The sequence below is a fragment of the Ustilaginoidea virens genome, chromosome 3 (genome assembly GCF_000687475.1).
Source record: "Ustilaginoidea virens chromosome 3, complete sequence".
NCBI lineage: Eukaryota > Fungi > Ascomycota > Sordariomycetes > Hypocreales > Clavicipitaceae > Ustilaginoidea > Ustilaginoidea virens.
In genome coordinates this window covers 3367662-3384923 of record NC_057318.1, presented here as the reverse complement: position 1 = coordinate 3384923, position 17262 = coordinate 3367662, and the positions used below count along the sequence as shown (strand labels likewise).

At 52.7% G+C, this 17262-nt stretch overlaps 5 protein-coding genes across 5 annotated transcripts; 2 read left to right on the top strand and 3 right to left on the bottom strand.

The window, feature by feature from the left end:
* Positions 1–430: 430 nt before the first annotated feature.
* UV8b_03814 (uncharacterized protein) lies at positions 431–1894 on the bottom strand (the record flags this gene model as incomplete). The annotated part of the gene is made up of 3 exons (XM_043141312.1): positions 431–1561; positions 1632–1660; positions 1720–1894. The coding sequence occupies 3 exons, from the start codon at positions 1892–1894 to the stop codon at positions 431–433; spliced, it is 1335 nt and encodes a 444-aa protein (XP_042997246.1).
* A 985-nt stretch (positions 1895–2879) lies between these two features.
* Positions 2880–3398, bottom strand: UV8b_03813 (uncharacterized protein; the record flags this gene model as incomplete). The annotated part of the gene is made up of 1 exon (XM_043141311.1): positions 2880–3398. One exon carries the CDS (start codon positions 3396–3398, stop codon positions 2880–2882), a length of 519 nt encoding a protein of 172 aa, XP_042997245.1.
* Positions 3399–5624: 2226 nt separating this feature from the next.
* Positions 5625–8400, top strand: UV8b_03812 (uncharacterized protein; the record flags this gene model as incomplete). The annotated part of the gene is made up of 2 exons (XM_043141310.1): positions 5625–5701; positions 5790–8400. 2 exons carry the CDS (start codon positions 5625–5627, stop codon positions 8398–8400), a joined length of 2688 nt encoding a protein of 895 aa, XP_042997244.1.
* Positions 8401–11667: 3267 nt separating this feature from the next.
* Positions 11668–13084, top strand: UV8b_03811 (uncharacterized protein; the record flags this gene model as incomplete). The annotated part of the gene is made up of 3 exons (XM_043141309.1): positions 11668–11872; positions 12131–12281; positions 12382–13084. 3 exons carry the CDS (start codon positions 11668–11670, stop codon positions 13082–13084), a joined length of 1059 nt encoding a protein of 352 aa, XP_042997243.1.
* A 1003-nt stretch (positions 13085–14087) lies between these two features.
* Positions 14088–15497, bottom strand: UV8b_03810 (uncharacterized protein; the record flags this gene model as incomplete). Its single annotated transcript, XM_043141308.1, has 1 exon — positions 14088–15497. One exon carries the CDS (start codon positions 15495–15497, stop codon positions 14088–14090), a length of 1410 nt encoding a protein of 469 aa, XP_042997242.1.
* Between the last annotated feature and the right edge of the window lie 1765 nt (positions 15498–17262).

The window sequence follows — 17262 nt, the reverse complement described above, 5'->3', positions numbered from 1 at the left end:
ACTGACCGTCGGCTTCTCTCCTTTGCCAACCTCAATCAACTCCCCACTCCTTCCACATCAGGTCTCATTTCCATTATGTAATTCTTACAGGCCCTCGAAGCTGGATCTGGTTGTATTTCTGATCCTTCCCTGTCTGCCTGTCTAAAGTACATGAATCAATACAATGGGAAGAAGCAGAGTGGGGAGATGTCCAGGTTCTATCCTGGATTTTTACAAAACCTTTTGGTGGCTCATAAATAGCATGACGCTTTCCTTCGTACATCTTACAGTTCCCCTACTTCCTCGTAATGCATCGCTTCTAGATTTCACCCTTTTTTTTTGGGAGGGGAGGGGGGTGGTTTGGGTTCGGCAAGTCCCAATGGTGAACCCCTTCATGCCCATTGTGCCCTCTCTTGGTTTTTTTTTTTTTTTTGTTTCTCTTCTCTGGCAATTATTTTAGTATGCGAGTAATCAGGCCAGTAGCTACGGTCTTGCCACCCTCTCGAATGTTGAAGCGCTGGCCAGTCTCAATAGCATTAGGGTGAGTCATTGTGACAACCATTTCGACATTGTCGCCTGGCATAATCATCTTGTTTCGGTCCTCTGTGCCTTCGGGGAAAGTCAAGTCGACAGACTCATCAGAGGTACGGAGATACAGCTGAGGGCGGTAGTGTTCGTGGAAACCAGTGTGGCGACCACCTTCTTCTTTGCTGAGAACGTACAGAGAGGCAAGAAACTGGGTGTGCGACTGGACAGTGCCAGGCTTGCAAACGACCATGCCACGACGGACATCCTCGCGACGGACGCCGCGGATAAGGAGGCCAGAGTTATCGCCCGCCTGAGACTGGTCACAAGATTTCTTGAAGGTCTCAATATCGGTGACTTTGGTCTTGATGACTTCAGTGCCCTTGCCAACAAGCTCGATGTCTTCGTCACGCTTCAAAACACCTCGCTCGACACGGCCGGAAACGACAGTACCACGACCAGAGATGGAGAAGACATCCTCGACGGACATGAGGAAGGGCTTGTCGAGGCTACGTTCGGGTGTGGGGATCCATTCGTCAACAGCCTTCATGAGCTCATCAATCTTCTGAATACCAATCTCAGGCTTCTGGTTATTCAGAGCGCAAAGGGCAGAGCCCATGACGACGGGGGTTTCGTCACCCTCGAAACCGTACGTGGTAAGAAGTTCCCGCATTTCCATTTCGACAAGCTCCAACATTTCAGGGTCGTCAATGGTGTCGATCTTGTTGACAAAGACGACAATCTTCTGGACACCGACCTGTCGGGCAAGCAGTAAATGCTCACGGGTTTGGGGCATCTGACCATCTGAAGCAGCGACGACAATGATGGCGCCATCCATGTTTGCAGCACCAGTGATCATGTTTTTGATGTAATCGGCGTGACCAGGGCAGTCGACGTGGGAGTAGTGGCGGTTCTCGGTTGCGTACTCGACATGGGCGGTGGAAATCGTGATACCACGCTTACGCTCCTCAGGAGCCTTGTCGATGGCACCATAATCGAGAAAATTGGCAAGTTCTTTCTCGGCTTGTCGCCTGGTGATGGCTGCTGTGAGGGTAGTCTAGTATTACTAGGTATAAGCATCATCGTTTTCATCTCCAGTAACATCCTATCCTCCCAGGTTGCATTACCTTGCCGTGATCGACGTGACCAATTGTACCTAGAGGGCTCAGTTAACACGAAGCAACTTTGGCAGTAACGTCCTTTCTGATGGCTTACCAATGTTAACATGGGGTTTGGATCGCTCAAAAACGGCGTATGAGCGGTATATGTTGAGGAAACCAGAAGCATTCTGGTGCTTGATGGCCGATCGAAGGGGGTTAACATGGCCCTTATGCAAGCCATATCGCGCCGTCCGCAAGAACGGCGCAACGCATCGGAAGGCCGTAGACATCTTCAAGAATGTGGCAAATTAATAACAAAGATTGTAATAATGCGACAAGAGGAGGATTATCGCAAAAGCAGGTGGTGGTGAAAGAATGATTAAGATACGACCAAACCCAGCAGCAGCAGGGAAAGCCTCGTGGAAATTTTGAAGAGTTCCAATCCCAATGGCTTGTACTGTGCAACTACATTAGGCTAGGGGGCAGGAGCTAACCAGGAGCATCACGTGATATGACTGCTGCCCCTTCCTGTTTCCCCAAAGCAATCACATCAACGACAACAATCATGGGATTTTCTTGTTTTCTTTTTGTTGTTCCTTGTTTTCTACCCTGAGTCACGAAGCCGCCTGTCAATGAATGTAAGTATTGCTGACCATCACTTAGAGATGGAATGGCATTTACATTATTCTGCCCTGAGACAGCAAAGACTACGAATCGGCCTAGCTATCCAAACGCTATGCTCTCATATGCGACAAAATCAGACACATCTGCCGGATTCTTGAATTTCAGTCGCTGTGCACGAATTTCAAAAGACGACTCGCAGGTTTAATGCTGTCCATGAGATTCGCACCAAAGCAACAAGTGTCGTTCCAAGGAGCATAAGTACTCTAGCAAAAAGTTTTAGTCCGATTGCCCCGCCCGATAGCTCCGGCAATGGGGGCTGGACCAACGCGCCAACGATCTAGGGGGGAAATTCTTGCCACGAGTGCTGGCATGAGACGAATGTGCGCACCAGTAAATATCCAAACATTACAGAAAAGGCAACTGTGACGGCGTCATTGCCCCTGCCAGGAATCCACATTACCGCCATGAAGGTACCGGCCCCATAGGAGGCAAGACAGAAAGTGTTGAAAAGTCCAATGACGCGACTCGTCCAATCAGGCTGAAAAGATGGTTGGCAGAGGTTGACCTTCGGAGGCATGAAGCTGCTCGAGGGGAGTGGTGACAAAAAGTTTCCAACCGACGTACCTTGCAGCGTTGTAAAAGACAATTAGATTACGCGCCAAATAGTCTTGTATTCCCTCCGACTCCGCCACGCTGGAAATGAAGATGAATGGAGCAAAAAGACCAAACGGCACCAAGGCAAGACCGACGAGCAACAGAAGATATGTTCTCTCGCGAAAGGGGCGTGCCAAGTGTTCTCTTGAGATGCCTTGGGAACGGTCGAGAACTCATGGCCAGATTGGCGATGAGGAGCAGGGCAAGAAGAATGAAGGCGACGCTTCGTATAGTCCAGCCATACCACACGGATCTGCTGAGGTAACTCAGCATCAGGGGAATCAGAACACCTCCAAGACTCGAACCAGTGGCAAAGATGCCAAAGGCAGCTCCGCGCCGCTTTTTGAACCAACAACTAGCAGATCCGACAGCGGCCATGGAGGTTGCTGATACGCCAACTGAACTGCAAATTCCTTGAGACAGCATGAGTTGGCAATACCTGGATGATAATGACGCCATCATGAGCCCGAAAACTTGGAGAAAACGATCCAAAGAGAAGTAAATAGCGCGGGCCATAGTTGTCGAAGGTTTTCCCTGTGAAAGGTGACGGAAACAACATCAGAAAGACTTGCATTGACGGAATCCAAGCAATCTGACTGGAAGAATACTCTTAGAGTGGCCCCTCCTGATAGTACTCCTGAAAGGCTCTCACACCTGCATGGGGCAGATATCAGCACGTCCGCATGGAATCACGCAAGAGTAGCGAGTTCAAGAAGGACGAGGTGGTTCTCCGCGAGACAGGCTTACTATTTATTCAGCCAAAGCTAGAAAATAAAACGAACCAAGCCTTTAAGCCACCGTTGGGAAAGTCGCTCTCGTCGGACGTGGCGTCAGCGAGCTCTTGGGGCTCTTTGTCAGTATTATGAAGAGAAATCTGAGAAATCTGACGGGAAACTTGAGGAGAGGCCTGCTCGCCCGTTGCATTCGTCCATTCGGCTTGAACCATGGCCGCATCTGACTCGGCGATTTTCTACAACAGCGACTAGCTGTTGGCGCAAGGATACCTAGCCCGGAATTTGCTAAGCTATTTCAGAAGACTGGATAACGCGCAACCTGCTCGGGGCGGTTTTTGGTCTGGCTGCTGGGTTTGAAGAGAGCCAGATCCCCCACCCTCCAAGTGATGCTGCCGAGAGGATCCGGAATACTTTATCAACCGCATGCTTCGCAAAGACGTAGCAAGCGTACCCGAGCGCCTGTTAACTTCCGCGTCGGGTAATGGATATGAGAAGACCGATAATGATTAGGTTCAGCTACTCCCAGAATAGACAGCGCGATTACGAGCCAGGTCTGGGTCGGGATTCGTTCGTTGTTAGTGGCTACTAGTGAGTAGTTTCCGTGTCAGAGTTGCTAGCGAGGCTGAGCTCCGTCGGTTGTAAACCAGCTCGGCCCTCTAACGAAGACTGGACCGCCAAGTTGCGATTGCCGAATCCTGCGCCTAGTCATAGAATATTATCTCTACCTCGGTCCTTCGACTCGATTAATAAGTGGGGGCCTGTGATGCCAAAAGCTGGTCCCAGACGGCGATTTGCCTTTAGCTGACTCGAGTTGTTTCAGTTGGTCAGAACATTGTTCAAACTTGTGTACTTGTGTCGGCAATACAGCAGTTTGGGGACGGGGGGGGGGGGGGGGGGGGGAAAGAAGGGAACGCATGAGAATAGACCGGGAATGCCGGCTGAACTGGAACATGGGCAGGGGCTCTCTGGAGTCTGGACATTGAGGGATAAGTTATATCAGCCAGCTAGATCCTGAATCTGAAAACACATGGGAGGAGATGATGGCGGAGCCCCTTGATAAGGACAATACAGTCAATGTCTAGTCTGGAGCTTAGCCATGAGCAATCCCACTGAAGTCAGGATAGGTCATGCGCTGATAGTGACGATGAGGGTCAGAATATCCGCCCGGTATAAGCGGTCGCTTGTATTATGGGCGAACCGGGACATAGGCATTGACAGGCAACATGAAGGCACCTAAGGTGGTACCTATAAGGTCTGGTACGGGAGGGACGAGGGACCTGGGGAGTTCCCCGCCAGCAGGTATGGTATGACATCGTCGCCGCTCTGATTGTGGTTTTGGCTGGTCCCTGTTTTTGTATTCATTCCTGTCCCTAGTCACCTGGAAGCATGATACTTCATAAATCAGCATGGCTCTTCTTTTTTTCCGCCTCCTCTGATACCCTTTCCCACTGTAGCTGGCGCATGGCAGTTGTTTTTTTATTCCCTTTTTTACTTATTTATTTAACCAAGGTACATGTACTTGATTTTTGGCTGAAGCCCCCGCGCAGTCGGCCCCGATTGTCGTGCTGTGCTCTCCTTTCTCCTCCGGCTGGAGCTTTTTTGCTGTTTCAGCCTTGTTTTCCTGCCCTGCGTTGCTTGCGAACCTCATGTACACTGTGTTTCCAATCCAATACGCACTGTCTCGCTTACCTGAGTGAGACGTCATCCAGTGCCAGTGCCCCCCGCCCGTCCACCCACACCCAACCTTCCCGCTCTACCGCTTCCCTCCCAAGCCTTGCTCACCTCCAGTAGCTCCTCCTCTCGAAACCCCACGTTTTCTGGGGAAACACAGGCAAGCAGTTGGTTGCTTTTCTCATCACCCAGCATTCTGACTTCCTTGAGTAAATGACGGCATCAATCATCCTTTCAGACAAATCTCTTGTCGCGGCTGCCAGCCCAAAGCCTCATCTCGTCTCTAGCTTCAGCTGTAATGCCTCGCACGCACAAATAACCAGCCAAATCAGGAAATATGGGAGAAGCCATGAACATCCAAAACATTCTTGACACGGGTTACTTCACCACCTCTCGAGCTCGCTCATCCGGCCCGTCAGTGCAAGCTCCCGGCTTCCCGCGCACTATCCTTCACGCCATGACTCGCTTTGTGCATTCTGACTGACTTGCTTTCGGATTCTAGCCCTGCTTCATCTTTCCCGAGACCTCCACCCTTGTCGCATTCTACTCCTTCAGACACGCTTCCTCCACCAGTTCCAGTCCACAGTCAGGTCCCCAGGACGGTATACCTTGCGCCCGCGCCAGCTCCCAGGATAGTTCGCGCTCCGCCACCCACGGTTGAAGATGAGTTGGAGTCATTAGCCAGGGAGTATGGGTCTTGCTCGGCTTCGCTGGTCTCGGATGAGGAGACTCCGTCCAGAGGCGAAGTTGATCAGTACCCAGTTCTCATGGAAGTCCATGAACACAACCCGGAACGACGTTTTGTAATTGTACCAGAGCCCTTAAAGGATCAGATGCCTCGCGTAGACGAGCAACCTCGGGCTGAAATACCAGTCAAAGCAGATTACACAAGAGCTCACAGCCACTCGAGGAAGACACTGACAACAGAAGAGGGTCCAGACAAGGATGGTATAGATATCTCGCGGTATGGATTGCAGCGTCGCAAGAGCAACCAAGAATCACCGCCTATAGATACTGAACTGGGAAACCAAATTCAAACCAAGAATCACGGGACCAAACCAGCCGCCACTGGTCTTATGTCGGACTATTTTGATTCTCGCCGGTCCCGTTCCCACGGCGATCGCGTATTGTCTCCGGATATAAATTCCAGTGGACCAAAACAGCATGCAAATTCCAACCGTGGTTGGAGCCAACCCTCGGGAGCATATAGTGCGCGGTCACCATCGCGGACAAGCCAGCCCTTCGACGACCGTGACGGCCATTCGAACCCCGGACAACCACGGACGAGTAGAGATCCTTCAGGTACAAGGCGATCCAATACAGACTTGGACAGCAGTCGATCACAAAGGATGGTGTCCATTGACGTTGATCCTCGATATAGAGACCACCACCCGCACTCCAGGGGCGAAAAAGGAGACAGCTCACAAGCCTACGCTCATTCGGGTGAATCAAGACCCAGACTGTCCCCCCGTCCTTCCAGAGATCCGAGCCGTTCTGGAGATGAAAATTCAAGCCGTCCCTGCAGTCCTGGATACCTTCCATCTAAGCCCGCAGTAATTCAAGATGTGAAGCCATCAGGTTGGCACGACAGAAGAGAAGACCTTCTCAGTGGCGATACTCGATCCGCCTCCCGAACAAATACTTTTCCACGTACGACTGCAGAAGGAGGAGGAGCTTCCGCCGCAGCGGCTCAAATGGCCCATCACTCCACAAGCCCGGCGCCAAGAGAGCCAGCGAGATCGGTTCTTCGAGCAGCTGAACCGCCCGCCTATTCAGGAGCGAGTTCAAGGTCTCAGCTGCCGTACCCGGATGATGACTACTCACCTAGTTCTGGTCTAGACATACAGAACACCGATCCAGGAGCAAGATGCCACAAACATGACAGCATAGCTGCCGTGTCCATGCCCGAGCCAGTGCTACAAACACCTGTTACCGCAACTGGTCGCTTTTTCGAGTCGAGCAATAGCACACCAGTTGCGCCTGCAGCCCTGGGGACTTCGCAAACTTGGACCCCCGGAGTATTCGATCCAGAAAAAGACGGATTCCCCGCTGAAAGACTGATTGGCTCATTGAGAAGATATTCAGAGAACCGCGGAAGAGACGGAGATGATGTTCTACCCGAGTGTCCTCGGCAAAAGCCTGTGGCTGGCAAGGTGGACTGGCTGACGCTTCCCCACACGAGCCTCAACTTTTGCCCCAGCTGCTACGACGCTGTGTTTGCCAAATCGGAGTACCGATTCCTCTTCAAGCCAATGTTGCGACCCTTTGGAGAGCCTATTGCGTGCGACTTTGGCGTCTCGCCTTGGTATAGAATAGCTTGGCTCCTTACGCTCAAGGATGACATCCCTGATCTTCGCCTCATGCAGCAAATCTCGAATCTTAATTCCGCTGCGGATCAGGAGCCGTGCCCTGGAACAAAGAAAGCCGTTCGAAGCTGGCTGACAGTCAAGGATCCTCACACGCGTCTCCCTGTCCCCGACTTCTCCGTCTGCCAACAATGCGCGAGGATAGTGGAGCTGTTGCTGCCAAATCTGAGAGGGGTCTTTGAACATCTTGACTTTCGACCAAGGCAAGATATGTGTGCGCTGCACTTTGCACGGGACAGAAAAGAATTCGTGCTCTTCTTGGATGCCTTGGAGACTACATCTGATAAAGCCATGGTGACTAAGAAGCCACCAAATGTAGATGACTTGGCACGTCAGTTGTGGAGATTGACGGTTGGTTTCCGATGCCGCGAAGACGCGCCTGTGATGGACGGTTATTGGCATACGATGCAATTTCTTCCCGAGTTTACGGTATGCGCCAACTGTTTCGATGAAGTCGTGGAGCCCAAGCTCAGCGATGGAAACGTTGTTGCACGAAACTTTTACAAGAAACCGCAAAGACTTCCCTCAGCTACGTGTCAGCTTTACTCGATTAGGATGCGGGAGATTTTTCGACGATCCTGCCGCACGAATGATCCCAAGTACCTTGAGGATAAGGTCTTGCAGAGGCGCCGGAAGGAGAAGGATATCTACGATCAGTTGGTGAAATTAGACAGAGCAAATGTAAGCAGCTCCTGGAAGGAGGAAGAGGTGGCAAAGCTTGTGGACGAATGGAAGAGATGGGAATAGGCAACTGGCCGACAACGAATGGCCAGGGGAAGAGGGAAAATTGGCGATTCGTAGTGAATCAACGGCATACATACGCTACGAGTTAATGACGATGCGGTGGCACAAGCAAGGCGGTATTTGGAACACAACGGAAAATCTGGCTAGGTCGGCGCTGCTCGTGTAAGTGTGCTCACCACATTTGTTTAATGCAGCGTTGACAGTCACCAAGATCAGGACCGCAAACCCGAGGTCTTTGTCTTTCCAGAAAAGCAATAAGTACTCTTTCGAAAAGGGGAGGTGTCCATTTTGATAATAACGCACACAAATGGGACAAGAGTGGAAAGGATTGGGGAGTCAGACAACATGCAAACACCAAGCTATTCTCGGTTGTCACTGACCCTACTACTTCAGTGCTGATCTGTTTCTCAGCCGAGACTAGACGAGGTCTCTTCTTGAGTTGAGCCATTAGAAAAGCGCAACATTACACGTGTCAGGAAGAATAATACTCGGCGGGCTAAAAGGCGGACTGGAAGGGGACGATGGGTCTGCTCTACGTCGGCCTCTACACGACTCAGCAATACATTGCGAGCCGGGCAAAAAGAACAAGAAGGGAGGACATCAAGAAGTCCGCACAACACATAAGGAGTGGAATGCTCGTAGGACGATTTTGACCTCGGTAGAACTTGTCGGCATCATTCAGACGATCCATGGTCCTGGAAGGTTCCTATGCGCTGTATCGAAGCCTTTCCTTCGCCGAGTTCTTCTCACGGGTCTTGTGGGGGAAAAGAGCAGCACTCACATCGAGCATATTCTGCTAATAAGAGCGCAGATGGGGAGGACGAGGAAAGAAGATGGCAAGACGTAACAAGGTTGAAAGTCACGCGCGGCTGCTCATGAACCTTAATCCCGGCAGCAACACGGATTTCGGGCAAGAGGCTGCAGAAACAGCAGTGAAGTGGCCGCCAGGACCGATTCCGAGCTCGCCCAGCTCACACACAGAAAAATTACCACCCTGACAATGATGATGGCAACGACTTGGAGTCACCCGTCAATCGTGACGCTCTGGATGCACACTTGCGTCAATTATCGCCCACCGCAAGCTTTTCATGGCGGCCTAAACCACAAGCCAACGATCGACTGAGCTCCCTTTCACCACCGCTGCACTCAGAGAACCTGGCTACGCGACGAGACATGGGTATGTTACCATGAGCTCATCCAAGAAGGCGGCCGCCCCATTATATCCTGTCGGGGTTGCTCAGAATGTTTATGTGAATTCCAGGAATCATGTCTGGATGCTGTGGTCTTGGCAGAAACCTTTCATCGAGCGCAGCCTGAGGGCAGCATATTCTGTCGACAGGTACAGGGACTATGGATCTGGCCACGCACTCTATATCTCCTTCCTCGTCTGCTTCGACAGCATCACTAATGGGTCGCATTGAATTGGACGGCGAGGTGAGTTTACGTGCAAGGACTGGGGCAAGTAGTCTTTGTAGGGAAAGGCACGCACGAATGTCTCTTAGCTGCTATTGTTGACTACAATGGATAATGGTGACTTTATATGGCATGTAAGGTTAACAAGGCCCTTATTAAATCGTTCGTGAGGCTTTCGGAATACCCATTTTGGTATATTAATCACTTGGTTTGCTATAGAAGTCTCGTCGGAAAAGATAACCTAAGTAGGCTGTTATATTAGTAATATGTATAATATAACAGCCTACTTAGGTGATCTTTTCTGATGAGACTTCTATAGCAAACCGAGTTATTAATATACCAAAATGGGTATTCCGAAAGCCTCACGAACGATTTAATAAGGGCCTTGTTAACCTTACATGCTATATAAAGTCACCATTATCCATTATGGCTTGGGGGGCTATTTACCGTACTGGCCGAAGCCCTATTATCATTATGGAACGCGATAAACAGTCTGCTAGAAATGGATTTACAGCGTGAAGCTATCAAAAGGCTCTATCCGAAGGTCTTTTGCCTATTTTTGACGGCACAAGGCTATTCCAGCAAGATAACGTGAAGATTCATACTTGCGCCAGCACGACCCGTTGGCTACACGAGCTTACAATTGTACGGATTGGATGGCCTGCACATTCGCCTGATTTAAACCCTATTGGGCATGTATGGAAAGCTCTAAAGCAGGAATTAGTAACTGCTAACCCTCATCTATCTAATCTTAAAATGAACGAGGCGCATAAGGCTGAATTGATCGAATGTATTTAAAAAAGCGTGGGCAGCAATACTACAGACCTTGATTACGAGGCTATTTGAGTTAATGCCACGGCGCTTGCACGCTGTAATTCGCGCACGTGATTGGCGTAGCAAATATTGATTGCGAAAAGTAGGGCTATTGGCCACATCTTGTTTTATTAGAATTAATGCATTACTACCTAAGTTGTGGCTATTTGAATTCTTACGCGATAATGTGGTGATGGTGTTGATGTGGGGTTGTTGGCGCATTATTGAACACCTACTGTACCATCTATCTATCCTCATTCCCGTCCTCCAGAGTTGATCGGCGGGCATCATCAATGATCAAAAACAGAGAGCATAACGAAACCGGCAAAAAAAAAAAGGAGGAGGGGGGGGAAGGTCCAAAAAAACACATACAACACCAGGTATTCGCTGGTCGTCACCGACCCAACTACTAATCCGGCGCTCGCCTGTTTTTCTATCGGAGATCGGACGGGATCCAGAGTTCTCAAGCGGCTGTGGTCGTATGTATCATGACCGTACCACATTTTATCTTATACAGGCTTACGCTTCCTCTTGAACCAGATTGTTTCTGAAAGGTGTTACTCCGTATCCATACATTTTCCAACTTTACAAGCGTTAACGCGCTTGATAGGGTTTAGGTGCTTTTACAGTGAGAAACCGTCTGTTTTCACCGCTCAACGTGGAAAGTGCCATTGTGTTATCGGATAAGTCTGAGGTACGGCGAGGCTCAATAGGGGAAGGATTGAGCGCTGGGGTGGCTGTTGACCAATGACCAGACCCCGTCGTCGAGCCATTCCTTCGCTTAAGGTACGTACTGCCCGCCCCATTTAGGGCCTCCAGCCCACCAAAAAAAAAAAACATGCCCGACCCCCGAGCCACAAAGACAACGTGAGTGAAAACTGAAATTTCCTCGTACAGACCTTGAGCCCAACTATTCCTGACGCCGCATCGACGATCAAGGTGAGAAGAGATGCGTCCTTTGCAGAAGCGGGCTCCTTGCTCTTTTGCCGGCTTTGACTTCGATCTAACACTCTACTTCACAGGTCCAAGTCTCAACCCGTCACAATGGCTTCGCGACCTACCGTCTCCATCATCGGCAAAGATGGTGCTCCTACTGGAGCTACCCACCCCATTCCCGCCGTCTTCACCAGCCCGATCCGACCGGACATTGTGCAGCGGGTTCACACTGGCATGGCCAAAAACAAGCGCCAGCCTTATGCTGTGAGCGAGAAGGCGGGTCACCAGACTTCCGCTGAGTCTTGGGGAACTGGTTAGTTTGAAGGGATCCCGAGAGATGACGCCCCGAGACATGAGAGAGACGAGAAGCCATGGCCAAGGTTGATTCATGGAGACGGAGCAAGTGCTTGAGAGATTCGCCAGTGGGAGCTGGAGTTGATAAATCAATCGGAGAGGAACTCGACTTCTCTTGGCACCCCCCCTCCCCCCGTGCCCTCTTTCCATTTCTACTTCCCCTGGCGTTACTATGGACAAGAAACTCTTGAAAACTGACTTCGGGCGAAACTTGTAGGACGTGCTGTTGCTCGTATTCCCCGTGTCTCTGGTGGCGGTACCCACCGTGCTGGTCAAGCCGCTTTCGGCAACATGTGTCGATCCGGCCGTATGTTCGCACCTACCAAGATCTGGCGCAAGTGGCACGTCAAGGTGAACCAGGGCCAAAAGTACGTCTGCCCAAGTAAACGCTGTGTTGGAAAGCGAAGCAAAAAAAAAAAAATAGAAACTCTCGCGAGATTTGGCGAATTGAAACTGACAACCGCCCAGGCGTTACGCTACCTGCTCTGCCCTGGCCGCTTCCGCTGCCGCCCCCCTCCTGATGGCCCGCGGCCACGAAATCATGAGCGTCGCCGAGGTTCCCCTCGTCGTCGACTCTACTCTGTTCGAGGGCGCGGCCATCACCCGCACCGCCCCCGCTTTGGCTCTCCTCAAAGCCGTCGGTGCTGGCCCCGATCTCGACAAGGTCAAGCACTCCAAGAAGCTCCGCGCCGGCAAGGGCAAGCTCCGCGGTCGCCGCCACCGCCAGCGCCGCGGCCCCCTGGTCGTCTACAACCCCGAGGTTGACGGCAAGGAGCTCGTCACGGCCTTCCGCAACATCCCCGGGGTGGAGACCTCCCCCGTCAGCGCCCTCAACCTCCTCCAGCTCGCCCCAGGTGGTCATCTCGGCCGCTTCATCATCTGGACCTCTGCCGCCTTCAAGGCCCTCGACGACATCTACGGCTCCACCACCGAGGCCTCGTCCCACAAGCGCGACTTCTTCCTGCCCTCCAACGTTGTCTCCCAGGCCGATCTCACCCGCCTGATCAACTCTTCTGAAATCCAGAGCTCCCTCAACGCCCCCAAGGGCGAAGCCGTCACGCGCCGCTCTGCCGTCCAGAAGAAGAACCCTCTGCGCAACAAGCAGGTCATGCTGCGCCTGAACCCCTACGCCTCTGTTTTCTCCAAAGAGTCTCAAAAGAAGCAGGAGTAAGGAAACGTTTGCCCGAATCTGTTTTTTTTCTTACGACCGGGAGAGAGAGGGGGGAGGGGTTGTAGCTGTCTTGACTGGGTGTGCAGCGGGACAGGAAAGCTTCGTCTTTTTTTCGGGGGGGCGGGAAGGGGGGGGGGGGGAAGGGGAGTGTGGGAAATGACGAAAGGGTTCTTTGTGGATGTTCAGTTTTCAAGTTATATGAGGCGCAATGGCTTCCGGAACGTCGGCTCTTGCATGAATAAAGAAGTTTGGCTGGAATGTTTCTCGAATCCGGAGTGGTGGTATGTGCCGTTGGATCCTTTTCATCTCCGTGACCAGTCCTCGCGGATGCCTGTCTCGCTGTGTTGACATTTGAGCCCAATGCAGATGCGCATTATCACCGTCTTCATCTTTTCAACCGTCTTCTGCAGAGCTTCACCTCGACTTTCAACACCTTGGTTCAACCTCATGTCCCCTTTCGCCCATTATATTTTGTGTGTTCAAGCTTGTAAAGTGAAAATGAAGCATTCTCTCTAGCTCTTTGCGCCCCGTATTCGCACACATCTCACGTTCACGATGCCCAAGCACTTGGCTCTGAGTGAGAGAGCTTAGTTTGGGATTCGCCATTGGAGGATCAAGCTGGAGGTCACTGCTAGCCATACTGCCCTCGGTCATCGTTGGAGCTGCGTCGGCTGATCTGGCCGTGAAGAACCACGGCAGCAGCCACACAGGATGCTGATGCTGCCCGTCGATGACGCTGCTGTCAGTCATTACTACATCAGACTCTGACCCAAGCTGAAGACCTGGAGAGATTGCTCTTAATATCGGCGTCGTGCAATACTACTACCCAACGAATCAAAGGTATTATGGATCTTGTGCTCTTCGGCCGAATGTGGACAAAGGCTCGGTTGCATCACTTTTGGAAGAAGGGGAGCTTCTATCCTGAAAGCACACAAAACTATTGCTGCAAACATGGTCTTGACCTACGGGCAGATTCGGTATCTTACAAGATTCCTGTCGCTTGTCATTGACACGGCTCGTGTTGTGACGCATCGAAAGTGAATCCCAGCTCCTCCAGAGTCGTCGCCTTGCACCCTTGCTGCTCAAACGCCACCTTTGCTTCAGGAAATATAGTCCTTATCCAGACTTGCTCAGCGCCCCATCTAGGTGGCTCCTTGCCCGGTCTCGTGGCTTCCATGGCCCAATCGTGAAGCTCGTTCATGTACTCTGCGTCCTTGACAGGAGGGAAAATATGCAGTTTGTCGCCTAGTGTCGCCTCTGCCTCCTTGTTCCAGCGAACCATTTCCGGTTTCGGCGGCAGGGTCAGATTGTTAGACCAGACAGCGGAGAAGACGGCAGCCTGCGTCTCGGAGAAGGGAAAGGAGACGATGCGCATGTTGAGGGCGGGGAAGACGAGCGTAGGGTGGGGGATGTAAAAGAGATGCTGGTACAGGCCGTGGACGCGGACGCCGTTTGTGATGAATTCTTTTTCGAGATGGCCCAGGAACGGAAGGCTGAAGCGAAAGCCGGTGCAAAAGACGATGGCGTCAACGTCTGACACGACGGTGCCGTCCTTGAGCCGCACGCCCCTCTCCTCGATGAGAAACTCTTGGATTTCAGCCATTTCGCGACATCCGGTGTGGCGGAGTTTGTCTGGGGGCAGGCCGTGCCGAACAGAATAGAGGGCCTGGCCCTTGGAGACGCGGTTGATCTGATAGCCAATGTCCTGCCCCGAGGGGCCGTTCCCCACTATGATTGTCTTTTTATCCTTGAAGGCGTCAGCAGAGTGGTAATTATGGGAGTGGGTGATGACGGAAGGATAGGCCTGGTGGAAGGGCCCTATGTTGGGGAGGTCGGGGAGGAAGGGCGTCGAGTAATGGCCGTTGGCGACGACGACGGCATCAAACGTCTCGTCAAGGACCTGGCCGTCAACGGTGGAGCGAGCCTGGATGCGCCACGTATCGTGGCCAAGGTGATCCGTCCGCAGCTCCACACTCGTGACCTGGAGGCAAAACCTGATGAGATGGCGCACGTGCTGGGAATAGCTGATGATGTAGTCTTGCACGTCGTGGCGGCCGGGGTATATCCAAGCATCCTCGGCAAAGTCCAGGTCCGAGAACTTCATGATGGTCTTGGGCAAGTTGGCGTGCAGCTTGTCATACATGGGGGACGGGAACACGGGAAGCTTCTCGCCGGCCACACGAGAGGGGCCATTGGGAGGACAAAACGGGCTCGTCTGCGGCACGCGGTTTGGCGCCGGCACGACGGCGTTGTAGTTCCACACGCCGCCGACCTGTGCTTGCTGCTCGAAGACGGCGATCTTGTCGTATGCGCCTTGGGCTTGGAGATAGCTGGCGGCGGCCAGTCCGCAGGGCCCGGCGCCGATGACGGCGACCCGTTTGACATGGAATGCGGTTGGATATATCGAGCCCATGGTGATTTTGGAAGGAAGTCGTCCCAAGGATTCTTTTTACAAGGGGGAAGGGGAAGGGGAAGGGGAAGGGGAAGGGAAGGGGGGGGGGGGGGGGGGGGGTTGTTGAACGTTGGCCTGAGTCACCTGACCAGCCAGGTCAAAGTAAAGAGAAGAGATTGGCAAGTACGGCGCGGGAGGAAGGCGAAAGACGGGGATTTCCGCAGGGGTTTCTTTTCCGCCGCGGCAGCTCAGAGAAACAGGGAAGCAGGAACGGGAGAGGAAGGAGAGTATTTTGGTATATAAATAAATATATACGTGATAATTTTCCGCGCACTGAAGGCGATGGCTTGCTGATGCGGGAGTTTGGGGAGGTTTTGGTGGGTACTCGGTACCTTGGGGGTTAGCAGGTAGGAGGTAGGAGGTAGGTAGGTACCTTACCTGGTAGTAGGAGGTATGTAGTAGGTGGGAGGTAGTGGGTACCCGAAAGCACTGTGTAGTACTGGGCAGCACTGGGTAGCACTGGGTGGCATGCCAAGGGTTGCTCCAAGTCGTTGGCTTGGGTTAGGTACTCCGTACATCCCTCAGACCTCTTGGGCGCCCACTGCCCACTGCCCACTGCCCACCCTCCCCCTCCCCCTCCCCTCCCTCGGCAGTTGACACCTTGTGTCAAGCTAGCGCAGCCCCGTTGGCGGGCTGTTTTTAGCCAACCGGCTGAACCCATTGCCCCTTCAAGTAGCAGGTAGCAAGTAGCAGGTACTAGGGTGGCCCCAGAGTGCGGGCAGCGCGGGCAGCAGAGGGGGGGGCTGCTGCCCTGAAGGCCGCCCCCCGAGGCCGCTTGGCAGGGGGGGCAACGGGGACGCACACCAATCAGGGCATTGCCGAACCATTGGTAACTTCTTGTTTGGGCAAGTTGGATTCTGCCGCAGGAACAAGGTACAAGCCGCTACGCCCCAGCAGCCCGCACAGTCCTCCGTACCTGCAAAGTACCTCCTACCGAAGGATCCGGTGGGCGGCCTGCTCGATGACGCCATCTCTATTTGATCATGGGCTTTTGGGCTAAACTCGGTCATGGGTATTACTCCTCGATGATGCGATGCCCCGGAAGGTCAATAAAAGCTGCTGAGAATAGAATACGCGAAATCTCCTCTGCCGGCCACCAAGCCCGCCTACCTCCCAGCCCGCCCATAGTCGTCATGTTCTGCCGCCTCGAGACGTTGTGCTCAACTCGACAGGGGATAGAGGCGTCCGACAAACCGTCCTTTGCCGCAACGAGTTGTTGTTGTCGATGACTGTAGGCTGGAGCACTTGACACATGCACTGACTGACTGACTGACTGACTGGCCTACTTCCGGATTCCTCCACGGGGCAGATCGGGCAACCTCCGGACAGGTACACGGGTGACCGGGGGGGGGGGGGGGCGGCATGGAGCGCATTTGCCCGCAGGCAACACCCGCGGTGGACGAGGAATCCCTTGGCCGTGGAGAAACCGAACCCATCATCAATTCTTCATCATGTTACATGACGGCTTTGTTGGCCAGGGCGCCGCCCGGCGTACCGTGGAAAAACCTGGCATCTGCAATCAAGCGTCGTCACTTTCCGAGGTTGCACGACGACGTTGTATCGACAGGGATTGCTGAAAACGACAACTTGGGCCACTGCCATTTCCCCGAGTCTGTACTCCGTACGGAGTACTCCGTAGCAACAAGCTTCTTCTCAATCCGCACTCCACGACTCCAAGCATGCCCAAATGGAGAACTCAGCCGTCAGCCATAACAAGGGCCCTAGG